The following is a 26,582-nucleotide window of genomic DNA, read 5'->3' on the forward strand; positions in this document are numbered from 1 at the left end:
AGTGTAGCGGATGTATTAAAACCGTGTCGTGTCTCTCTTGATGTTCATCAAAGCAGCGCCCTCTCGCTACTCTTCTTCGTTCTTGTTATGGACACTGTCACACGGAACATCCAACTTCCAGTGCCATATACACTGCTTTATGCAAATGATTTTTTCATAGCGTCTAATAACAAAAATGATCTCGATCAACTTGTGGAATGATCGCCTCGTACAACACAGTCTCAGATTGAATCTAAATAAAACTGAATTTTTGATGACCGATCCCCATGAAATAGGCACCATCCCTGTCAGTGGCTATGGTTCTGAGTGTTGGCCGACTATGAAACACAATGAACGGTGTTTTGCGGTAATGGAGACGAAGAGGTTGCGTTGGACTAGTGGGGTCACACGTTTTGATCACAATCGAAATGAGCATATCCTATCGTCCTCGATGGTATGGTCACGCCATCCGGGCTAACGGGAATTCACTTGCAAAGATTGATCTATCTCTATAATAGATATTCCGTAATGACTCTTCCGATTCGAAAATGCTTTTCTTTGTTTCTCACCACACTTCCGGTTCATCGCAGACACGAACCATATTAGAACCAAATTCATTTGACAATCATTCACACGTGTTGCTTGGTTTGTTTTGGTACTGCTGACAGCTACGGACATTAGAGCAGATTTAAGAGGAAAACAATCTTCTCATCATGTCCGAAAAAGTTCGCGTGACTGAAATTATAACAAAGACAAAGAAAGTAGACAATCCCGTCATTTGTAAGTGATCATTATATCATTTCTCCCATTAAATTGCCGATATTATTTGACACTCAATATCTTACTTTGCAGTGGATTTCCAGAATGGCGAACTACAGCCAAACGCCGACGTTAATTTTTTCAAAGCGAAGGATTCTCACCAACCGAACAAAGAAATGGCTGTCATTACTACAAAAAATAGTGTCTACCACGGATATATAAACGATGATTTGTCCTCAAACCTTGTCAACAACTTCTTGGCAATTAGAAACAAATCAACTGGCAAAGTGGGCTCCCCGTACTACTCACAAAAATCAACATTTAAATCAATTAAATGAATTCTAGGTTCGCTTGGTTCAAGTAGACGACGTTTCACTCCTGAACGATATATACCACAAACAGGAAATCAGATTAGGAAATCAACTGGCCGAACAATCCGCCCGGAGCATGATGATCAAGCAGTTTGGCGGTCGCTTTGCAAACCGAGCCCTGGAACGCACTGAAAGGATGAAAGTCAGCGTCGATGTCGTGAAGAATCAACTGGACAAGACGTTGGAAGAGTCAATTGTTAACGAGGAAGAGCTTAACGTTTCCATTGACGAAACCAATATCAATAAAATTCGGCCACCTTTCAACGCGGACGCCAAGCGAGTGGAAGATATTTATAATCTTGTTGATATCATTCCAGCTGAGTTGCTCGAAAAACTGAACGAAGAGGCAAAGGCGGTGGTTGAAAACGATCCAGATAGCCTACCGTAGGTTTTAACCATCTAGTGTGGAGGTTTCCAATTAAGAATGTCGGTTTGTCTTGCAGAATTGATTCGGAGTATCTGAAAACGAAGCTGAACGCCGTTAAATCTTCAGCTGCGCCAGACTCGAGCCGAAGCCTCACACAAGTGAAAATGTTGATTTATATGGATGCGCTGCAGAATCTTATAAAAGGTCGCGAAAAGGATCTGAGGAAGGCGACATTTTCAAATATCACTGAAAGGGTGGAGAATGACATTCGCCTTCGATTTTGTGAGCCGAATATGGCCTCAATGTGAGTTAATCAACAAAGCTATGAGTTTTAGAAAAATTTAATCCAATTCCTGATAAATATTCTCCTATTCTACAGGAGAAAGACACGATTCACGAAGGAAAAGGCAATATGCTATTATATTGCTCTCGCGATGCTAACAAGTGGAGAATATGAAATGGATGTGAACACGCTTTCCGCTGAATTGTCGATGTCCAGGCAAACAGTTATTAAGTATGCACAACTGGTGTACGCTAGGCCGATCAGCAAGACTGATTTGATAAGTTTAAGGTTGCCCAGCAAAGTGAAAATAGGAACTTTGTTTACAGGTAGGCGTCGAAAGCATTAAACTGATTTGAAATGGAGAAATTTGTCTTTGTTTTTTTACTTCCACCTCCCGGAAATTGAGTAGATTCGCAGATGTATGGAATTCGAATTCTATCTCGGTCAATCAAGTGCGAGCTGCTTTTAAATTCGTACTAAGAAGAAAAAAAGTGGCGGAACTTGTTGATAGCTTAATGATCAGGGATCCAATATCTGGTTGGAAACGAGTACAACCAACTATCAGTAGCTAGTAGTCGAATCTTCATTTGCTTGTTTCTTCTTCAGTCCTTTCTGGAGTGTAAGGCATTCACACAGTCTATTCGTTATTATTGCTACTCTTTCCCTCATTTTATTTTTAATGAGACTGCGCTTTAGTTTCATTATCATTGCAATTAGGGGGCTACAACCCAGTTAGCATTTTCAAAAAATTGATTATTTTTAAACATCTCTAACTCGAACTTTTCGGCTTTTCATTGGCGGTCCCGTAAATTTTCCTGTATAGAATTCAATCTTTAAGTCGAAAATTCCACAAAGTCGTAGTTTTTCATAAATTGTAGGAAATATTTCAAACATTACAGTTCCTTTAAGCTGAAATCGATTCCGCAGTGCAAGTCGCAAATCTTATTCATGTTTGTAGGTTTATATTCACAAACTAATTTGCGACATAGAAATTTCTATGAAAAAATAGTGTTCCCCGCAGAATTTTCAACGCGAGCCCAGTTTCGGAGCATGATTTTCACTCAGGCGCCGGATTTCGGCGTACATCATCATCATCCAGGTGCGCCAAGATACACCAATTCGATATCCCAAAAAGCTGTCTGGCATCCTGGCCTACACCATCGCTCCATCAGAACCAGGGCCTACCACGTCTTCTTTTTCTACCATAGATATTGCCCTTATAGACTTTCCAGGCTGGATCATCCTCACCCATACGGATTAGGTGAACCGCCCACCGGAACCTGTTAAGCAGGATTTTATCCACAACCAGGCAGTTGTTGTATCGGTTGGTTGTTGGTTGGTTTTTGGTGCTGACGTTCCCACCATGAACTTAGTCTTGCCTTCACTAATGTGCAGCCTGAGATCTTGCGCTGCCTGTACTGTACATCTCGGGTTGTTCTTCCCATAATGTCAATATCGTCAGCGTAGACCAGTAGTTGGCTGGACTTGAAGAGTTGGTGCCTCTTGCATTAACATCTACATCACGGATCTCTTTTTCCAGGGTCAGGTGAAAGAGGACGCAAGATAGAGCACCCCCTTGTCTTAGACCGTTCATCAACGGGGCAACAACCGTTATGCAGTCTAGGCCTGCCTTAATAAAGAACTCCAGACATCCCGGTTTTGCGCCGAAGTCCACCAATTCTATATCCCTAAAAGCTGTCTAGCGTCCTGAGCTACGCCATCGCTCCATCTCAGGCAGAGTCTGCCTTGTCTTCTTTTTCTACCATAGATATTGCCCTTATAGAATTTCCGGGCTGGATCATCCTCATCCATACGGATTAAGTGACCCGCCCACCGTAACCTATTGGGCCGCATTTTATTCACAACTTGACGGTCATGGTGTCGCTCATAGATTTCGTCGTTATGTAGGCTACGGAATCGTCCATCCTCATGTAGGGGGCCAAAAGTTCTTCGGTCTCCGAGGAATACATAAGGACTGGCAAGATTTTAGTCTTGGTCAGTAAGAGCTTTGACCCTATGGTGAAACGTTTCGAGCGAAACAGTTTTTGTAAGCTGAAATAGGCTCTGTTGGCTGCCAACAACCGTGCGCGGATTTCATCGTCGTAGCTATTATCGATTGTGATTTTCGACCCTACATAGGAGAAATTATCAACGGTCTCAAACTTGTATTCTCCTATCCTTATTCTTCCCGTTTGACCAGTGCGGTTTGATGTTGTTGGTTGGTTGGTTTTTGGTGCTAACGTTGCCACCACACACTTTGTCTTGCCTTCATTGATGTGCAGCCCAAGATCTCGCCCCAATGGCCGCGTGCTCGAACTGGATGAAGGCAGTTTGTACGTCTCGGGTCGTTCTTCCCATGATGTCGATATCATCAGCATAGGCCAGTACTTGGGTGGACTTAAAGAGGATGGTACCTCTTGCATTTACCTCAACATCACGGATCACTTTCTCCAGGGCCAGGTTGATAGGGCATCCCCTTGTCGTAGACCGTTGTTGATGTCGAATGGTCTTGAGAGTGATCCTGCTGCTTTTATCTAGCCTCCCACATTGGTCAGGGTCGCCTTTTACTACAAGCAGAAAAGACTGAATATTTGATATGTCACATCCGCTGCACTTGAAGAAAAGGTTGATATTCCTCTTTTGTATGTATCGGAAAAAGGTTCCATCGAATTTTAAGTGAACAAGTAGAACTGTTTCCGAAAAAAGCGCACGTGACAGATAAAAAAGCGGTTTTAATTTTGTTTTTGCTTTGTTATGTTTTACACATCATGGTATCATTCTGCATAGTTAATCGTTGATTATTTGACTTGCAATCATTCTAGAATTTATTCCATGTAAGGCTTCAATTTAATTGTTCCATAACCACGAACAGTTGCCAGCAAGTTTTTGAGCGAACTTTGGTAGAAATGCAAGTCCAATCGATAGTCACCGATGGGAGCAAAAACTGGAATCTTATCAGCAAATGGCTCCAAATTTCTCACCCAAAGGAGGCCCTGTAGAAAAAGAATAAACGAAAAAAGTTGCACTTCATGGAAGAGAAACGTGTAGTTGATTTTTTACCGAATATGGGCAACTGTGATTTACATTTGAGTATTTATTAACCCAGCCTATCATGAATCGGGTGTAGAAACCAGCTGCACCAACACTGTCACCACCCAGAAATTTGCAAATGTTAACAGTTATATTGACAAGGTACGGTATGTACGTAACGCTGTTCTTTTTGAAAATTTGCATATTGATCTGTAAGTTTATATTATCTTAAGATAAGTTTCAGATATCATTTTGATAGAGAAAAATATCAATCAACTTGCCAAAGGATATTACATATAATACGTATGTACATTTCCAGAGTTTACTGAGATTCTTACCAAAACATCGTCAAATGGCTCTAGCAGATATGCGTCAGCATTTATAGCAGTTCGATATCGACTCATAGCTTTAATTGTGCAACTTTCATTAACCACGCGTAGGCGACCCAATGGACTTATTACACACTCTATTTTACATATCCTCAGCGAATTCCTGTACTGCAAGAAAGGAATAAAAATCGCCTGCGTTTTCAGCATGGATATGAGAATGCACTTACATCAGCAAAAACCAATAATGCGCACGTTGCTAGAAGAATTATAAACCTAAAAGTGTTTTTACTAATATCCATTTTAGATGAACAGAAATGAGGAACTAGATAATTACTTATGATATCTCCTATTTATATATTTTTGAAAGTTATACAAAAGATACCCCAAATTATGTACACATGTGCGTTTACCTGGCTTAATGAAGTAATTATTTAGTCTTCAAAAAATAATTAGCATATAGTTCTCTAAGTCTTTACAATGTAGTTGTTTCAATCACTAACCAAACAAATTAGGAAATAGCTTATAATTTTAATAATTAGGGTGTTGTGCTTTTTGTCACAAATGAAAAAGGTTCTGTCAGACCTGCCAGGCCAATCGAGCTTAAAGTAGTTCTTGCTTATGGAAAAAGGCAACTAAAGGGGGTTCGAATTTGTATTTCGAAACAATTGTTCTGTAACGTTAGCCGCATCTTGGAAAGGGGTCAACTTCACGGCTGCGTTCTCTTTGCCAATGGTGTCGTCCGTCCTTTTCCTCTCTATGTTACTGCGTGTTAGCCGACTATAAAAGGCAATGAATTGCGTCGTGCAGTAATGGAGACGAAGATGTTTCGTTGGACTAGTGACGTTATACGTCTTGATCATATCTGAAATAAGGATATCCACGATCAGTATGAATGATCAGCTGAAGAAAAAGAAGAAGCTGCTCATTTTTTAAAAGCTGAGCGAGAATTTCAGTGGGACGCTGCGAGAGCGGTTGTTACCTATGAAAAAGCGAGAGCTGCTATACTATCATTTGAACACTTCAAAGCACCTGGTGTGGATGGCATCTACCCATCGATGCTAAAAGAGGGTATAGAGCACTTAGAGAAACTTCTGAGAAATATTTTTCGAGGATGTCTTGCTCTGGGCTACGTGCCTTCCTCTTGGCAGAAGGTGAAGGTAGTCTTCATACCAAAGCCTGGGAAAGATGACTATTCTAATCCAAAGAACTTCAGACAAATCAGCCTAACATCATTTTCGCTGAAATGTCTAGAGAGACTGGTTGAGCGTCACATTCGCGGGAAGTGCTAAAGTCGCACCCCTTAAATGAAAACCAACATACTTACGAACGTGGAAAGTCCTGTGAGTCTGCTCTTCATTCTTTGGTTTCAAAGATAGACGATGCAACTCTGAAGGGTGAGTACGCGATGGGGGTTTTCGTGGACATTGAAGGGGCTTTTGACTGTGCGCCCTTCCAGAAGCTCTGTGATGCCGCCAGTGAGCATGGTGTTGACGAAACTCTAATAAAGTGAAATGTCAAGCGATGATGGCTTTACGGTTTCTTACCAGGGCAGAGGCAAATCGTCAGACGCTGCCTCACCTCTGCCCTGGAAGCAGCGTGACCGTAGCGGCTCGCAGATGTTAAATGCTCGTTTATATAATTCGTAGACCACGACATGACTACGAATTATATTGAGCGCAAATCTGCCTTATTGACCAGAGCTGGCCAGAGCTGAAAATATTTTGAGAATGGTGGGGCCCTAAGTCCGCATTGACTTAATGCTGGAGTGATGAGCGCTTGACATTTCTGTGAAGTTTGGGTACAAGCCCTAAGTGAGGGGTCCGTGGACCAGGAAAGAGGGAGTAAGTTGCTCCCCATTTGGTCTGGTCCAGCATTAGGTTGATGCGGGCTTAGGAGCCCATCATTCTCAAAATATCTAATAAAGTGGATCTACGCTATGCTAACGCAGGGATTGTTGTGTGCTGAAGTGGGTGTTGATCGCTATCTAACACCGAAGCGACGAAAGGTTGCCCCCAAGGAGGTGTGCTATCGCCACTTCTGTGGAGTATGCTGATCAATTCACTACTACGCGAACTGCAAAATCTGCCAATACATATTCAAGCTTATGCGGATGACATGGCTGTACTGGCTGTTGGTCGAGATCTCGGAATGGTGTATAGAAATACACAACGCGCCGTTGACTTGATTGACAGTTGGTGTCTTAGGCATGGACTTTCAGTAAATCCAAATAAAACCACAATGGTATTATTTACAAAAAGGAGGAAACTGAATGGGCTTTGCCTTCCAGAGATGATAGGTACAACCCTTCAACTCTCCGAAGAAGTGAAATATCTGGGAGTTATTCTAGACAAGAAGCTTCTTTAGAACAGACATGTAGAGGAAAAGATGAAACGAGCTCTCACAGTTTATGGGCTGTGTAGGCGGACCTTTGCCTCGACATGGGGACTTAGGCCTCAGATAGTAGTGTAGATATATGTTGCTATCATTAGGCTGATGTTCACTTATGCATGCGTAGTGTGGTGGGTTAAGGTGAAGCAGAAGAATTTTCGCTGTAAACTAGCCACACTGCAAAGAACTGAGTGTCTGAGTATTATCGGTACCATGAGCACCACATCCGTTGTTTATTCAGAGCACTGCAATGAGAGCGACGCATAGACTAATTCGATTAGATCTATGGGAAAACAATGGACGTAGGGGGCACAAAGCATTGGAAGAGTCATTGGGAGAACTGAATCTAGTTTTCGCGATGCCTTCCCATTCTCAAATCCCTATACATCTGTTTGGTAGAAGATACAATATGATGTTATCTTGAAACGGAGAGAAAACTGGGACGAACCAGAAGAATGCGTGTCAGGATATACTGACGTCTTCTACACCGATGGCGCGATAGTCAAGCTGCATTGAGGGCGTTGAGCAGTACTTTGATCACTTCAAAAATCGTTCAGAAATGTAGAAACCGATTGAATTCTGTTTCCAGATTCAATATGGTGGATTTACTCTGGGTACCTGGTCATTGTGGAGTAGAGGGAAATGCTTCAACTTTCCCCATGCCCGGACCGGAACCAGCAATTGGGGTGTCGGTAGCATTGGCTGATGCTGCTATTAAAAACTGGGAACAAGCTTCCCATAATGACAGGTGCCGACGCCTTAATGCTGATAGGCAGACCAAACTATAATTTGGTAGCCCACACACTGAATATGGTGTTGGCATTGTCATTTTAGAGGATTTCCGTGAAGCCATTAAAGAAGTCGAACCGGCTGATAAAGCTCACCATTGGGCCAGCCGATCGCATTATTCACTTCTTCACAGCTTATGCACCACAGACAAGTCGACCTGATACCGAGAAAGATATCTTCTGGCAACTTCTTGATGCAAAGACCTGCAACGTGCTTGCTGGTGACTATATCATCATTGCTGGCGACCTTAATAGTCATGTGGGTGAGAAGGCAGACGATAACAGGTGCCATGGTGAAAAGGGGTTTGGAGTGCGTAATAATGGTGGTTAGCGTATAATCGATTTTGCGAACACCCATGAACACCCCATGAATACATGGTTCATCAAACGTCTCATCTTCTTACATTTTATAGTGGGAATAATAAAACGCAAATCGACTATATTCTCATGAGACGCCGATATTCTATCACCTTCACTGATTGCAAAGCCGTTCCCTAAGAGGCCATCGCACCTCAACGTCGGCCTTAGATTGCCGTGCTATGAATCAAGTCACCGATAAAACAGCGCGAGGATAGCACTAGCCCGTTACGCATCAAATGGTGGCGATTTCGTGAGCAGAAAAAAGAAATGATCTCACTTACGGTACCAAATTAAAAACACGATCATGTCCCTCTCCATAATTCTGAGTGTTGGGCGACTATAAAAGTCAATGAACGGCGTCTTGCGGTAATGGAAATGAAGATGTTGCGTTGGAGAAATGATATGACACCTTTTGAATCACATCCGAAACGATGACTGAGAACTAAATGACGAAATCGATCACGATGAGCCGACCCCGCTTGAGAACGGGACAAAGCCTGAAGAAAAAGAAGATGAGGCATTGGACGCTTTTCAAGTCTTCGGCCACGTGCCGAAAAAGCGGCAGAAGATCTCGCTAATCGCGGAATCGTGAAAGAGAATCAATGAATGGAAGGGATTAAACGCTCTATTGACCGTTACAACGATGCGCTCGAGCTCCGATACCGTGTGAGACCCCGGGAAATTCAGCGTAATAAAAGGAAATTTGTAATCGTGCTGATCAGAAAAGTGGAAATTGCACCAAACAGCAAGAATTTCGGAACCGCATCACGAAAGAATTTACACGTGGTTGAAAATCTTTCGATGGTTTTGTGAGTTTGACCCTCTCGCTACGGAGTTATTTATTCCTGCTCCTTCAGTCATTACAGCTCTGCTACTTCCATTTATTCGTTGATTGGAAGTAGGGGATGATCGTTAAGATTCTAAAAAAGGGCACCCGCATTTATTTCAATAATTGGAAGAATATCCCCGCCATCGCAAAGAGAATAACTAAAATAATCCTGGAACGCATCAAGGAACACCTAGAAGGTTTGATTGATAGACAGCTGATTTCCACTTTGTACACAAAATGTCGCTTGCTGGATCGGGGTAAAAACTCAGAGGAACTTGAGATCCAAAGCGGATACGCGATGCAATGCAACCCACTCTCCCAAGATTACTGACCCCAAACGCGATTGGCGCAGAGTAGTAGAAGAGGATTGCGGCCATCTCAGGAAGTTCTGACAAGAGGTTAGGTTTAGCGAACCATGTACGATGATATGTAGGCGCAGTAAATGGCAATTATATAGTGGAAACAACTGGTATCTGACCGTCCAATGACCATTGCAGATTGCAGGACTTCTCGTTCATAATCCAAAATTGTTGGAGGCGCCGCTAAAGGGAAACATTATGCCACATAGGGTGAGTTAAGAACGGTAATTATTAGACGTTGGTTTAAAATTTGCAGAATATATATGTATTAATAAATTCCATAGCAACCTCCAAAAATTGTTGTAGAGAGACTGAATAGCTTTATCTTCGGTTCTTTTTTTCATCAATTCTCTTAGATATGCGCCTAAAAATCATAAAATTAACCCTAAAAGTTCAATTTTTCAGAAAAATATTATTTTTAATTAAAAATGTGTTTTTTAGTCCACCTGCTGAGTTTATAGAACACCTTACTGACGTCATATATTCATTAGTTTAGAAGATAATTAACCCATTTCTCAAAGGGTAGAATAATTCATGATGCACTTCTCCAAATCTCAGCACGCCTATACCAAAACCAAATCTCTAGAACGTAGTCGCTACATTATAGGCAATCTATCATAGCTATCTTCCTGGGTATAGAGGGATCATTCATCAATGTTAATACCAACGCCACAAAAGAAGCCAGTATTGGATTGGATGGGTATATAACGCATTGGATAATATCAATGCTAAGAACTAAGATAACCCAATCTGACCTTGGAGATAGCCACTTAACCAGAGCTGTAAGCAAGAACGCGCTCCAGATTGCTCTGCTTGATAGTTAAGGACGAAATTTTACGCATATTGAACAAAAGCGGGATGAAAGTAGCGGCGTACACGTACGGGATGTTTTCCTCCATTATGAGTGCCGGGAAAGGTGTGCCTGTAGACCATAAGATGCGGACTCGGGATAAATTCAACCAAAACAGAGGTAATGCTATTCACCACCAAGGCAATACCAACTTCTGCGATTAAATGAAACAAGATTGATTTTTTCCTCCAATGTAAAGTTTCTAGGTGTAATCCTAGATCCGAAGTTAAATTAGAAATTGAACATAGAACTAAGGGTTAAGAAGGCCTGTATACGTGGCCCATCCCATCCTAGCACACGGTTTTATTGTTTGGTGCCAGCGAAGTGCTACGGCCATAATATCCTAGATGAAATACCTCGGAAACTCTGGCTATTCCCAGCGGGCTACGCCACACACAAGCCGAACTTCACGAGAAACTTTGCTGTGAACTTTCCAACCCAGGCAGAATAGAAGACTGGCAGTGTTTTGTGAAGCTATAACACAATATTCTCCACCGACGCACAAAGGTCGATTTGAAGGATTTAGGCGGTCAATTTTGGATTATGAAGGACAATCTCAGCAACAATAATACACTATCTATATTGCTGAATCTGTTAATATGCAAGTGTGGGGGCAGTTGAAACTTGGCCATTTTACAAAGTGCATGGCTTGTTCTCAGCGTTCTCGGTTTAAACATTAAAGCGGAATGAAATTGTGAGTTATCCACCTGACGTTTTGAAGTGATTGTGATGGATTCAGATAATTCAGGTCAGAAGCAGTACTTTTTATGTACTCAAATAACGTTCAGCCTATTCCTAGAACTTCAAAAAAGGACCGTTTTGTAATGAAATTTGATTTTCATATTCAGATGACATTTTGTTATATTATCGCCTCCGATCGCACAGTGTTTCTTGCCGTATTAGGTTATATAATGGCTTAAAAGTTAGCTACCGATGGCAAAGTTCTAGTTTTTTAAGGTTTTATGTAAAACAAACCGTTATTAAAATCCGTGTACTGTCTTTCGTCTGTCTGCCACACGCATTTTTCTCGGAAACGGGTGTAGCTATTGGCATCAAATTTGGTGGGAAGGTGGGAACTGTGAACACTCACGCATACAGTGAGTTACATTATTCTACGTCGAATTTAAAGGGGCCCATACATGCAAAAGAAATTTTTTCACAAAATATGGTCATGTGAGTTATTAAATGAAAGATCTCGGTTAGTTAGAAGCCGGTCGTAGTTTTCACATTTATTGGAAAGGTAGGAAGTGCGGGGGTCGAAAGTGATCATTTCTTTCACGAAGCCATGCACAGAAACTACTCAACCAAAAAATCTGAAAAAAAATTAAGATGCTACCACTATATGGTGCCGCAATATCCTCCGTACTGATATCTATTTGTCGTAGTATCTCTACGAATGCGCAAGATTTGCCTAATTTTGAAGAAAAAAGTATCTGGAAAAACTTGTTGGCTTGTTGTGGTAATACCACGGACAATTTAAGCAATTCAAAACAGCATGCTCAAAAGGAAAGTTTGAACTCTCAGTTCCGTCAAATTCTCCAATTATTTTTCCATTTATTTTTACGTCTTATTTTTCCACTTTTTGGTTGGAAAAGTATGGTAATTTTACAAAAAGCAATAAATTCCATAAAGATATGATTTAAAATGAAAATACCCAGTCAACTAATTTTGACCACCAAATCGACTCATGGGCGACCGATCAAAGATGGTCTCTGGGGTCTCGGATATACACAGTGCATCCGACTTGTAGATCTTCCAAGATTTGCCAGTGTATTCCAAGCGAAAATACTGGTGATACTGGAAGCCTGTGGATGACTGGGGTAGGATCTGAGCCCCAATAAATAAAATTCAATTGAGAGAGCTATTGTGCCAGACGCGTGGAAATGCATAGAAGAACCATGCCGCCAGATTTGGCTTACCCAACAATTTGGCTTCCCGAAGCTGGAGGGAAGAGGGAAAACCCCTCACAGACTTCTTTGCGATTGCCCAACTCTAGCTAGAGCCAGGCTACGGACAATAGGTAAACCATTTTTTGAGGACTTTAGAGTGATCTCCAGCTGCATTGTGGGAGGTGGCTTTGAAGATCTGAACGCCTGCTCTCTGCCCTCTTGTTCATATCACTACAATAAGAGTTTGTGGTGTTAACACGACGCGCCACTACCCTAGTTGTGGTCTTCGTAGAGGCCACTGATACCTCCTTACCTACCCTAATGATCTGCTGAGTGAAATTCATGGTCTGCGAAATGAAAATAAGGTAAATCAAATTCTAATTAATGATTACAAAAATGAGATTGACGTTCTTGTAAATAATAACAAGTGATCAAAGGGTAGTATAGGTCCCAGGGCGAAACGTGGATTGCTACCCACGATGGAGCATAAAACCTGGGAAATGTCTGCTGAACCAACACCAACTGCTCTACTACCAAACCCTATCTCCACCTCCTCGTGGTGACCGCTGGGAGCTCTTTCTTAACGAAAAGCTGCAGACGGAGAAGGATGAAGGCGAGTCTCCCGCGCCTAATAACGGGACAAATTGTATCAACTGGTCCCCCAGGTTGGGGGTTGGGCAGGGCTGACAACCCTAAACGGAAAGCAACTTGTTATGAAGCCACAATAGGAGCCTCGGACTGGACGGATTATACAACGACGAACCCGGCAACGACAACGGAATAACGATTTGCGCATTTTCTCATGGAACGTGCGCTCAGAGCTGAAACTGATAAGCAGCGCTACAGAGATGAAGCTGATAAGCAGCTAGCCGATATCCTGTCCCAATATAGGGTTGATGTAGCAGCGATGCAAGAGATGCGTTGGACAGGACCGGTTTCCTGAAGAAGAGCCGCTACACCATATATTATAGTGGCCATCCAGTAAACCATGTGCTCGGAGTAGGTTTCTTAATCAGCCAAAAAATGAAAACTGCTGTTATCGGCTTTGAAAACATAAGCGAACGGCTATGCACTCTGTGCTTGCGAGTCAAGTTTAGAAATATAAGCCTCATTAACGTTTAGGCCCCTACAGAGGAGACTGCAGGGTCGGAGAAGGATACCTTCTACGAGGCAGTAGAACGAACTCTCGAAGCCTGCCCCAGATATGATATCAAAATCATACTTGGGGATTTTAACAGTCAAGTAGGGAAGGAGCCCGTATTATATATAGCTTACACGAAAATACAAATGATAACGGACTGCGGATTATTCAATTAGTAGGGTCACACGAAATGGTTGTTGGAAGTACCTGGTTTGCGCGGAAAGCGGTACACAAACATACGTGGGCCTCTCCAGACGGGACCACTTTCAACCAAATTGACCACGTGTTGAACGAACGCCGCCACCTCTCAGCCTTGATGAATGTCAGAACATATAGGGGTGCCAATATAGACTCGGATCACTATCTCGTTGGTATGGTGTTCCGAGCTCGAATAACAACACCACCTAGAATCCCCTCTGACAATCAGGTGAGAATTGATACTGAAGCCATCCATAACATAGCCCTCCGCAACATCTATAAGAGGGAAATGGATGCCGCAATAACCGCAGTCAACAGAGGACCTGGAGATGAAGCATCAATAAATGATCTCCACAACCACCTGAAAAACGTTATCATGGATACGGCCACAAAGATGCTTGGCCCCAGCCGCAAAAGGAGTCGGAACGACTGGTTGGACGATGAATGTAAGCTAGCAACGGAACGGAAGAATACCGCATACCGAGTAATGTTGCATTCTCAAAGAACGGCGGCACGCGCAGAGACTTATCACGAACTCCGTCGAGCGGAAAAGCGACTTCACAGACGGAAAAAGGAAGCCTGGGAGAACCAACAAGTCTGAGAACTAGAAAAGTACAGGGAGCAACCGTACCAGGCGCGGAAGTTTTACCAACAAGTCAGCAGGATGAAGCCTTATATACCTTGGTGCTCATCCTGTCGAGACAAAGAGGGAAATCTGATTTTCAACAGAATGGACATATTGGAGCGATGGGTTGAGTACTTTGCGCTACTGAACAACCAGAACATCGGCGAGTTGGAGGTCCCGCCAACTGAAGACGACGGACAAACACTGCCACCACCAAGTTTAGGAGAAACAGTCCGTACAATTCATCGGCTAAAAAATCATAAGTCGCCAGGAGCCGATGGAATTACAGCCGAATTGGTTAAATATGGAGACGACAGTTACACCAAGTGGTTCATCAACTTGTGCTCAAGGTATGGGACAGCGAATCAATGCCTGACGATTGGGAACGAGGCATTAGCTATTTCATACATAAAAAGGGAGATATCACACAGTGCAGCAATTATAGAGGTATCACATTGCTGAGTATCATCTATAAGATATTCTCCATTATCTTGCTAGGCCGGATAGCCCCATACGCTCAGAACATCATTGGACCATACCAAAGAAGCTTCACTCCAGGCAAATCAACTACAGATCAGATTTTCTCTCTGCGGCAAGCGGTGGAAAAACTGTTGGTATATGGACAACAGTTGCACCATATATTCATCGACTTTAAAGCCACCTATGATAGCATAGCCAGGGCAAAACTGTACACGGCCATGAGAGAATTCGGTATCCCGACGAAATTTATAAGACTGACTAGGCTGTCCCTGACCAATGTGCGAGGCCAGATAAAAGCAGCAGGATCACTCTCAAGACCATTCGACATCAACAAGGGTCTACGACAAGGGGATGCCCTATCATGCGTCCTCTTTAACCTGGCCCTCGAGAATGTGATTTGTGAAGCTGATGTAAATGCAAGAGGTACGATCCTCTTTAAGTCCACCCAACTACTGGCCTATGCTGATGATATCGACATCATGGGAAGAACCACCCGAGACGCACAAACTGCCTTCATCCAGATCGAGCAGGCGGTGATTGGCGCGAAATCTTGGGTTGCACATCAATGAAGGCAAAACAAAGTATATGGTGATAACGTCAGCACCGGAGACGAACCAACCTACAACATCAAACCACACTGGTCAGATAGGAAGAATAAAGATATAATAGGAGAATACAACTTTGAGACCGTTGACAATTTCTCCTATCTAGGGTCGAAAATCACAACCAATAACAGTTACGATGATGAAATTCGCGTACGATTGTTTTCAGCCAACAGAGCCTATTTCAGCTTACGAAAACTGTTCCGCTCGAAACGTCTCACCATAGTGTCAAAGCTCTTACTGTACAAGACTATGATCTTGCCAGTCCTCATGTATTCCTCGGAAACTTGAGTTCTTAGCAAGAAAAATTGCGAACTCTTGGCCGAGTTCGAGAGAAGAATCCTCCAAAAAATTTTTGGCCCCCTACATGAGGATGGACGATTCTGTAGCCTACACAATGACGAAATCTATGAACAATACCATGACCGTCCGGTTGTGGATAAAATTCAGCTCAATAGGTTACGGTGGGCGGGTCACTTAATCCGTATGGATGAGGATGATCCCACCCGGAAAGTCTATAAGGGCAATATCTATGGTAGAAAAAGAAAACGAGGCAGACCCTGCCTAAGATGGAGCGATGGCGTAGGCCAGGACGCAGACAGCATTTAGGGGTATTGGAATGCTGGACCTCGGCGCAAAACCGGGATGTCTGGAGTTCCTTATTAAGGCAGGCCTAGACCGGATACCGGTTGTTGCGCCGTTGATGATGATGATGAAATAATAACAAAAAAGTTTTTCAAGTTTAAAAATTTGTAACACCATCAATTAAAAGTTTTGATCTAATTCATTTCCAGCCGCCGCACTTGTTAGTTGCATCAACATGAAATGCTACTGCTAGACATAACTAGAAATTTTCACGAAGCGAAATGCCAATAACTAGTATTTACACTAAATTGGTCGCCACAGTATTCACCTCATATCCGCCGTATGGACGTATTCACCCCTGCGCACGCCAGCCAACCATACGCCACGAAGGAAATTAGACTTCGACGGTCTTGCAACGCGAATGTCAAAACACGGCACTTGCTTTTAGTGGACGGATTAGGTGTGCGGTTCCTAATTTATGAGAAGGACGTTCCATTTGCAAGTCTTCAATCGAGTGCAAAATGGCTTCAGCCTTTTCGTCCTCGGATACGGCCGCGTTGGAGCGTGAGGTTGATACAAATTCAGCTGCAAAATGGAACCTGGAAAACGTCTGGGATGATTCCCAGAAGTCCGTCTGCATCGAGTGGGTAAACAAAAACAAGTTCGCAAAGGTAAATAAGAGGAGCATTTATGGCTGTTTTCATGATAGGGAGTGGGTGATATAATGATTAATACCACCATAGGTTTGTTTACAATTCCCGGATGACCAGCTCACGTTCAGCACGAGGGTTCTGGAGGAATTGAAGTCGGACTGTCCTGGCGTTCAGTTCTTTATTCTCGCAGACACGTCGTACGGAAGTTGTTGCGTAGATGAGGTATGAGGCCCAATTCTGGTGCAATTGCAGCTTATTTTACGGTTTTCCTCAGATCGCCGCCGCCCATGTGCAAGCCGACAGCGTTGTGCACTTCGGCAATGCCTGCCAGAGTAAGGTTACGCGACTGCCAGTCTTTTATGTGTTTCCTCACCTCGAGTTTGACTGCGATAATTTCGTTAATTGCATCTCCAACCTCAATTTGGCCAACAGCAATGGATCATGCCACACAATAGATGTATTTTTCGAGCTGAGTTATCAGCACGTTATTGGTGAGTTTTGTTTTTGGTCTAACCTGTCTCGCGCTTGCTTTCGCCTAATTAGTAATTTGCCAAACATTGGACAATTTCAGATGATGCGCACAAAAATGTTATGCTAGGTAAGTCACGTAGGCAGTGCACCCCTTTTACGAAACGGGTTAGTTATGTAACCAATTCACGTATTTACTCACAGAAAGGCTGCAAGCGCTGCCCATCGCGAGCGGAAGGACCTTTGTCTTGCAAAAGTACCCCGGAAACATATCTTCAGACCAGTCTGCCAACGAAAACCGGGATGTTTGCATATTCGTGGGCCACGACGATCAGACCTTCTTCAACATCGGCATGTCCCTGAAAGCGTCGGATTGGTTCTTGTATGACCCCGAGCAGAAGACATTACTCAAAACCGACCCAATGACCACGCAATGGGTCAGACGCCGGTACTTCTACATCTCCAAATGTAAAGAAGCGCAAACGATTGGTCTAATCGTCGCAACCCTCACCGCCGACGGCTACTTGGATGTGGTCAAGCGAATTCAGGAGATGGCTCGAGCGCGAGGCAAACGTACTTACATAATTTCAGTGGGTCGCATCAACCCCGCAAAGCTGGCAAATTTCATGGAGATCGACTGTTTCGTACTTATCGGGTGCCCGTTCAACAACATTTACACATCGCGAGATTTCTACAAGCCCATGGTGTCCGTTTTCGAGGCGGAGCTTGCATTGAACCCTGCATGGAACAACAAGTTGCCAGAAACGTACTCTCTGGACTTCAAGGATGTTCTACCCGAAGGTAAACAGTATCACGAATTCAATCTAGCCGATATCGAAGAGAATGACGTGAGTTTGGTTAGTGGAAATTTGATGAGAGGACGCCCAGATATGAGTATTGGCGGAGAAATGACAAACGGTGCCATAGCTGAGCGAAAAAACTATCAACTTATGGAAACTAATGGCGGAACCGTTTTTGAGGATCGTTCTTGGCGGGGACTGGAGCAGAACTTGGGGCGTACCGAGCCAGCGAAGATCACAAAAGGCCTTAGTGGAATTCCAACGAATTATACACATGATTAGGGATAAGCGCTTGATTGGTGTGAATTAGTTTGTAAGTTGCCTTATACTACCGATGAGGGCGAACAATGTGATCAATATTGTTGATGTCTAGAAGTGTCAATGCGGTTGCTGTTGGAATTAGCGAGGGGAAAGAATAAATGAATGATGAACTAGGGGAATCCAGACTTTCATTTCATTTTGGCTTCACTTATTGTTTTGAAGAAAGTAGTTCTGGGAATTGCAATGAAATCAATCATTTTTTGCCATCTAGCTTACATTATTGAATCTTTTATCCTTTTTTGTTTGTGCTAACATCACTACGAATATATGAAGAGTTACAACTCTTAAATTTATGAAACTGCCATCTTTTATAGAATTGAACTCTTAGGTCAGGTTTCCAGATTCGACACTCCAATCCTCAACATATACAACCCTACTATGAAATAATGTCCTGACCTTCAAACTGGTAACCGCTGGATAATGTAAGGCAGCAGTCGAGATGGTAAGCCGCAAGTTATCCCCGAGGTAAAACCCCGGATGCGAGCTATGCAACATGCCGTCAACCTGTTCACAATATAATGTCTTCGAAAAACAGAGCCTCCGTTCGAGTCGGGAATAAATGACGACTACCGCAATAGAAAAAGGGCTGTGAGTTTGTAACCTTGAACGTGCGCCATTGTTTAGAACTGGCACTAATCGAACACTTCGAAAGGTAATAGATAGATGTTTTATCGGTTCAGAAAAAAAAAATTACGTAGTAGGGTATCTGACTCTTACACGCACAGTATTTTTGAAAGGGGGAAAAAAGACCGGAAAACGGGAATGCGGCATATCTTTATCGTACATAAGAATGTCGCTCACAACATTGTCAATTAGTGAAAGAACTAGTGCAATCCAAGAGAAAAACAATTTTTTAAACATTTGGCTAATCAACGTATTTGCTTCAACGGAAGACAAGGATAATAAAAGTCGAAAGCCCAATAAAAGTCGAATTCCATAGCTGCCTTGAGTCAGTATTTAGTTAACTACCCTCACTTTACCTCATGACCTGAAGGTAGTACCCGGTATCTTTAACGTAAAGGTCCGAAAACCGTGGAACTACTGGGGGCCGTCGTCTCTACGATGTAACCTAGAAGCGGAAACATGACAATCCCATCGAGTCTTTTTCCTTATAATCTAAGTTCCTGCGGACCCCAGGTTTGACAGTTTGTCTGTGGAAAGTCCCCACAAATATAGGAACAATTGCATATTATAGAGTTTGAGTCGTAGTGGGTTCGGCAAGTAACAAGTAACAATGGAGAGAAAAATTCCTACTTAAGCATGTCATAGTATAAAGGGTAATTTTTAAGGTTTTGTGTAAAACAAAACCTTATTAAAATCGGTTTAACGTCTGTTTATCCGTCTGTCTGTCACATCAGATTTGCGCGGAAACGGCTAAACAGATTACCACGAAATGTGGTGTGAACATGTGGTCTGTGTGTCTCTTTACATGCAGCGAGTGGCGCCATTTTGTGTTAACTTTGAAGGGGGGCTGGCCATACATGCGAAAGGGGGTGTAATTTTTTTTCACCGAATATGGTCATGGGTGTCAAATGAAAGGGCTCGTAATACTTTCCGAAACTGATTTTGTTTCTGATATTAGGTGAAACATAGGAGAGATAGGGCCCAAAGTGTGTGCCCTAAAAAGTGAAACAGGTCTCGTTCTGAGAACCTACCAAACCGAAAAATCTGAAGAAATTCACAGTGATGCAACTATATGAAATCTAGCCCTCAAAACACATCCCATCCCGATATCTGTACATATACGATAGATAAAAGAGAACTTTTAACGGCAGTCCATTTTTCATCAATAAATTCTGTCCAGCCAAAAATATAACTTTACTACTTCTGAACGAAAACTAGGTCCTGAACACCCCCCCCCCCCCCCCCCCCCCCTATTGCCTATTTCTGGGGGTAAGTACAACATAGCTAACTTGCCCGCGGTCCTTGGTTCATGTATCGGTCTGTCGAAGGCGCCTAGATGATTCTCTTGTCTGTGTTTCCCCCATCCCATGTGGCAAGCCATGAACAGCTATGATCGCAAGCGCATGGTTGCACATAATTGCACATCACATACGCGGGGCTAATATCAGAGTAAACGGGCGAAATTTTACATGCGCAAGTGTTCGATGATGTGCGATCTTCCCCCATACAAATCCAAGGAATGCGCCGGGAGACGAATTTCCTGTGTGTAGTTTTCTCAATCTCCTCCCTCGACGATTACCTACCTTGTCGTGGTGAGGGAGTTCAGTAAGGAAGATCCTCTAGGAAACGAAAGGTGACACCTGAAGCCAAACGATAATGAAAACCCCAAGCCAAGCTGTGACTACCGTGCCGAGTGCTGAATGGTCACAGGGGCTAAGATGTGGTAGTACTTCCTCTAATTGAGAGTCAGTCCTTAACAGACGAGCCGAAGCAGGCCCCTTCTGTCAGCACTCCTGACCCCAGACGGCGCCACCTGCTGAGGCTAAAGTCTTGTCCATGGGTAAGCAGCCGCCTCAGGGCAAACCGCCTTCGGGCAAATCACAACCCACGGGCTGTGCCAAGGTTGCCATTGCGGCTAAGGGGAAACCGAAGTGGCAGCGGTCCTCGGACGATCAAAACTCTTCGATACAAAAGGCAGCAAAGAGGGCTCGGCCGGCAACGGCTAGGCCTTCATTTGCAGGCAAGACTATCGATGCCGATGGATGGGTCTTGTATGATGACTCTAATCTATCCGGTTACGATACTGAGCAGTGCGAACAGCTTAGGAGGAAACTCCTCCAAACTGTAAGGACTAGATCCTCGCAAGGCATTAGGCTTTGCTTTGAGTCGGTAGGTGTATACTGTAAAATGTTACGACTAAACTTTGCCGATGAAGACACAAACGAGTGGCTCAGGCAGTACTGCTGCTCCTTCAACTTTGTGTGGGAGGGTGCGCGATTAACCCTGAAAAGGGTCTCTGAGCTGCCATCGTTCAAAAAGTGCTTAATTTGGCTTCCAGAAGAAGAGTGTAATGGTGCTGAGGTTCTGGAACAACTTGGTGTTCAGAATAACCTCAACATCTTCATCTGGATGCTGCTAGGCAGCAAAACAGAGAGAGCCGATAGGCCGGGAACTTTCCTTACTATCGGTTTAGGAACAATCGGGCTGCCGGCTCTACTACGAGCTAGGGACCGTCACGTTGCAAGTGTCAGCCCCTAAAACTATTGAAGGAGACGTGCAACCCTCGGCGTCTTCATCTGAAGCCTAGATGAGGTACCATATTTTCCAAATAAATTTGCAGCATTGTAAAGCGGTGACTGCACTTATCAGTCGTCGGATCAATTGCTGCAAGAGATTTATATACCTCATATAAGAACCCTTGGTTGTTGGTGGGATAGTCAGGCGCCTAAACTTCCAACATGCTGACCTATTGTATACTAATGAAAGTGATCGACCCCGCTCCGGCATGGTAGTCTTAAAAGACTTCTAGGCTAATTTGGTTAACGACCTATGTGATGTTAACACCACATCGGCTAAACTAACCATAAAAAGGCAACAGGGAGATAAAGAGGCACTGGTCGGAGAGTGGAGAGTATCAAACGATATTACACTCTCAGATCACAGACGCATTGATTTCGTAATGGGCATGGATCCACCTCCACCCACTCCATTTCGAAATCCGCAGAAGACAGATTGTACAATGTATAAAATAGAACTGAGTGCCCGAGCCACGATCCCTGGGAAGCGTATTAAATCCATTGCTAGAATTGAGAAGACAATCTAGATGATCACAACTAGCATGAGAGAAGCTTTCGAAGAAAGTTGTCCACTCAAGACGCCAAAGAACAAACAAAGGATGCTTCTCAATCGTGAAGTGTGATTCATTCGCTGGTTGGAATCGCTATATAGAGGCACATAAGGCTCTAAAGAAGAGGATAAGATCGGCTAAACGATCATGATCAGAGAAACCCACCTACATGGACGCAAAAAGCTTCCGATCGAGCAGTCTAACGTCCATTCTACTAAAAGGACTAGAAAGACTAGCAGATTGGTTCATAAGGGATACACACATTCCTAAGTGGCCACTTCACCATAGGCAACACGCCTACCAGAAAAGCAAATCAACGGAGAGAGCAAGCACTCCGCGGCAAAAATTGAAAAAGAATGCGTCTTAGGCGTATTCATGGATATCGAAGGTGCCTTCAATTATGCCTCATTCGCGGCAATTTATGATGCGGCAAGACACCATGGAATCGAACCGCTGTTAATCAGTTAGATCCTTCACAGTGGAGAAAAATTCACAAATTGGTCGGCCAGAAGCCTTTTGAGGTAGGATGTCTTGGCTGCCCATAGGAAGGGGTTCTCCCTCCGCTGTTATGCCTCCTGGTAATGGATACCCTGCTCTGGCGCCTGGAGGACAAACAAATTGTCGCACAAGCATTTGCAGACGATCTAGCCGTAATAATTACCGGCAAGTTTGCGGACACAGTATGTGACATATGTGTGTACATCCATAATAAAACCCATTCCTCTGAATCTGCCCCCATTCACTTGGAGGTGAAACGGAAAGCAGCCAACGATAGCATTGGAGCGGGGAAAGGCGGCCATTAATACGGTCACGCGTCTATCTGGAAATTCCTTGACAAACATCCGGTAGCTCTGATGTCGGTCGATCATATGGTTTCCAGATTCGTTTTTGAAAAGTTATACACTGTCGTAATCACCAAAAGAGAAGAATGGTCGATAATTGGTTATGAGTCTTTTCACATTACAGACTTAATAATCGGGCGCAGGGGTGTTCTCGTTGAATCCGATTATGGAACTGGCCCGACCTCTCGGAAAAATGACGACCATATTCCAGGTGGACATATATGCCTGTTCCTCCAGTCGGGCAGCATTATCAACAATAAACAGCAACGACATCGCAAGCCAGTTGGTGTGGAGTTGTCATCAAGTGCTGCTGAAACTTGGCCAACCGAACAAAACATTCCTGATTGGGTGCCGAGGCACTCAAACACCGCTATTAATGGGGAGGCTGACAGACTGGCTCGCCCAAGGACTGGATCCACAATGGTGGGCCCAGAACCAGCTTTTGGAATCCGGCCATCCACTGTCAAGTCTACTTTGAAGGGTAAAATTGCAAGGATTTACGCCGACAGGTAGAGAAAATTGAACTCCTGCCGGCCGGTGAAAATCCTTGTGAAAAAACTTGAGGTCGCCAGGGCGGCATTTTTGTTGTCTCTTAAGAAATGAGACATGAAAACCCTAGTAGGGATTTTAACGGGACACTGCTCCTTAAACTTAAACATATGGAAAAGATTGGGGTGGCGGTTTCGGCTATGTGCAACCAATGTGAGGAGGAGGAGGAGACGGCCCTGCACTTTTTATGCAGCTGCCCGGCCTCCTCAGATTTCAGACGAAGACATCTTGGTAACGGTTTTTTCACTGAAGAATCTGCACACTCTCTGCCTCTGGAGAATATTCTCAGATTCACTAAAGCCTATGAACGCCGTAGGCGGGAAGCCATTGAATAGGCGATTTACGGGGATAGTACAATGGGTCCTAACAATGGTCTGAGTGCTTGGAGCTGCGGTTCCCGCCCCCCGTACATTAAACTAAACTTTCTCAATCTCACTCGAGGACGACGTCAGCACCTCTCTATTTCGCACATCCAGAAGATAAATCTGAAATCAATGTACTCTCTATTGCGATGTAGTCGATCTGAATAAATATACCTTGATGGCCAATTGAAACCCTGTCCACATATAGTACTGATACACTTTATTATACTTTTTATAAATTAGAATTAATTTTTCCTTCAAAGTCGTGGATTGATTTCAAAATATATTCAACATTTATATTAGCATTCAGCGGAAAATCTTCATTATCACTAACATTTCCATATGATCGAGATTTTCGAGATTTCCCAAGCTTTAGTCCTTCCATTGTATTTACTGAAAACCCATTGTAGGCATAATGCTTACTTTTGATTGTGTTTATAACCAGCTGCAAAAATTAGTAAGAAAATTGATTAATACCTTATTTTCGTTGAAAACCTGCTACACTTATAAAATCTTTACCAAAACAAGTTTGATCAAAAACACAGCGAATGTGAGGAAGCTGATTGTCATCAGTGCCCCATCATTTGATGGGAACGATGTGAACGAATCGTCCAGGACTCCTCTTTTGGATCTTTTAGATTTTCTTGGTTGTACCTCCATTTCTTGAACTTCCGCAGGCCACAGTGCCTTTATTCTATCCTCTGTATGGAAGTAGAATAGATATAATACTATCATAGAGGAAACGTAGAAGTTAATCGAACCAACCGATTTCGAATAGAAGATGGTCTTTCAGCCTGTGTAGGTACTGGATTTTTTCTTGTATCCCTTTTGACGTTTTCACCACGAAGTTATTTTGAAAGGATTTAAGATAGTCTAAGAACTTTTGGAAGGAACTTATCTCGGTTTCAGAGGGTTGTTTAGGAGGTGTTATGGTTGTGCTTGTTTTTTTACTATTTTCTGCCGTTTCTTGGTCATCTTCATTGTAATCATCCTTGAAAGCGGTGACTTCTAGCTTATTGACGTGGTTGATCAGTTTGGTCTTTCCAGAAGATGGCTTGGTTTTAATGTTTATATCAATATCATACCCATCTGTATGACTAGAACTTGTACTATGTGTTTGGAATGGAATTTCATAATCCTGATACATTTCACTATTCTCCGCGTTACCCATCCTATCAGTATCAGTAACTATCAATTTGTTCACGTTATTTATCACTGCACTTTGATTTATTGGATTCATATTCAGACCAAATCGCTCCATTTGATAATTAAGCCATGCCTGGTTGGGCTGAGAAATGTTACTTCCTCCAACCGGCCTCAGACTACTAGTAGCTAACGCGTCACTAAAAGAAAGCGCACCGAAAGCACCCCCGACCTTGTAGTTTTTCTTTTCTCCAGCCTGAGGGATCTCAACCCACTCTCCGCAGCTCAGTTCAATAATGATTGATACCACAACGAAAATCTGTGATGCGAGTAAACCGATCATTCTGAAGAGTTTTTGATACTGACAATGGTTCTTTCTACTCCGGGAACTGTAATGCAACTAACTAACTATTTCGGATCCGGAAGCAGTGCTTCACTATTTAATTGAAGTTTGAACTTACAGAGCGTGAATAAGTGCGACAATTTGCTTAGTTTTGATTTCATTTTAACACAGACACACTTAATGGTCCACCGATCATCAAATATGTTAAGATTGTGTGCTAAGGTGACAACGCCTGAGAAGAAATTTGTCATGCATATGCAGGCGACCGGGAAAACGCTCTAGAATGAATCTTAGAAGTGACGATTCGTAACCGACTTTCACTTTCTGAGAGTGTGTAGAGTAGTCTACAATGCTGGGTCTTCTCAATTCGCTTTTCTTACTCAAAGTTCCATATTAGATGCTTTGTGCAATGTGCAGTGGTGTTTGCCTAATGAGGACATGCGACCATAGAAGAAAATGATGTCCTCAAAAGGAGCAAAACCAATCGTTTTTTTTTAAAGTTTTGTGTAAATACAAAACCTTATTAAAATCGGTTTACTGTCTGTCTGTCCGTCACACGCATTTTTCTCGGAGACGGTTATAGCGATTGAGACCAAATTTGGTAGAAAGGTGGGAACTCTGAATGCTCACGCATACAGTGAATTATATCCTTTTACGTCGAATTTATGATGAAAACTTTTTTTCATCAAATATAGTCATGTGGGGTATCAAATTAAAGGTCTCGATTAGTACTTTTCAAAGCCGATCTTAGTTTTGACATTCGTTGGAAGGATGGGGAGCGCGGGGAGTTGAAAATGATCACTTCTTTAAGGGGGCCATTCTCAGAAACTACCAAACCGAAAAATCTGAAAAAAATTAGGAGGCTGCCATTATATGGTGCCTGGGCTCCGAAATACCTTCCATGCCGATATCTGCTTAAATAAAGTTAATAATAGTATATTACTATTACTAAGTTTGGTGGAAATCGCACTATTACTAACAAAGTTGTAATACCTCAAATTTGTTGCTTCTTTGAAAATTGAAGACTTCATAGTCAATATCACCCGAAAGTGGATACTCTCACATAATATATGGATATATTACGTGCTACGTACTAAGAAATACACAAAACCTTTCGTACCTAAAGCGTCCAGCTTCC

General features: G+C 43.0%; 3 protein-coding genes across 3 annotated transcripts; 2 read left to right on the top strand and 1 right to left on the bottom strand.

Moving 5' to 3' along the window:
* Window positions 1-601: 601 nt before the first annotated feature.
* Window positions 602-2,125, top strand: LOC119651496 (DNA-directed RNA polymerase I subunit RPA49). The gene is made up of 5 exons (XM_038055112.1): window positions 602-759; window positions 832-1,025; window positions 1,084-1,493; window positions 1,553-1,780; window positions 1,856-2,125. The coding sequence occupies exons 1-5, from the start codon at window positions 693-695 to the stop codon at window positions 2,103-2,105; spliced, it is 1,149 nt and encodes a 382-aa protein (XP_037911040.1). The 5' UTR covers window positions 602-692; the 3' UTR covers window positions 2,106-2,125.
* Window positions 2,126-4,495: 2,370 nt separating this feature from the next.
* On the bottom strand, window positions 4,496-5,429 carry LOC119652865. Its single transcript, XM_038057222.1, has 4 exons — window positions 5,346-5,429; window positions 5,128-5,286; window positions 4,820-4,999; window positions 4,496-4,752 (listed from the first exon to the last, which is right to left on the bottom strand). The coding sequence occupies exons 1-4, from the start codon at window positions 5,415-5,417 to the stop codon at window positions 4,585-4,587; spliced, it is 579 nt and encodes a 192-aa protein (XP_037913150.1). The 5' UTR covers window positions 5,418-5,429; the 3' UTR covers window positions 4,496-4,584.
* An 11,177-nt stretch (window positions 5,430-16,606) lies between these two features.
* LOC119652528 (2-(3-amino-3-carboxypropyl)histidine synthase subunit 2) lies at window positions 16,607-18,573 on the top strand. Its single transcript, XM_038056729.1, has 5 exons — window positions 16,607-16,883; window positions 16,956-17,087; window positions 17,140-17,356; window positions 17,437-17,463; window positions 17,538-18,573. The coding sequence occupies exons 1-5, from the start codon at window positions 16,734-16,736 to the stop codon at window positions 18,413-18,415; spliced, it is 1,404 nt and encodes a 467-aa protein (XP_037912657.1). The 5' UTR covers window positions 16,607-16,733; the 3' UTR covers window positions 18,416-18,573.
* Window positions 18,574-26,582: the final 8,009 nt, after the last annotated feature.

The sequence above is a fragment of the Hermetia illucens genome, chromosome 3 (genome assembly GCF_905115235.1).
Source record: "Hermetia illucens chromosome 3, iHerIll2.2.curated.20191125, whole genome shotgun sequence".
Lineage (NCBI taxonomy): Eukaryota > Metazoa > Arthropoda > Insecta > Diptera > Stratiomyidae > Hermetia > Hermetia illucens.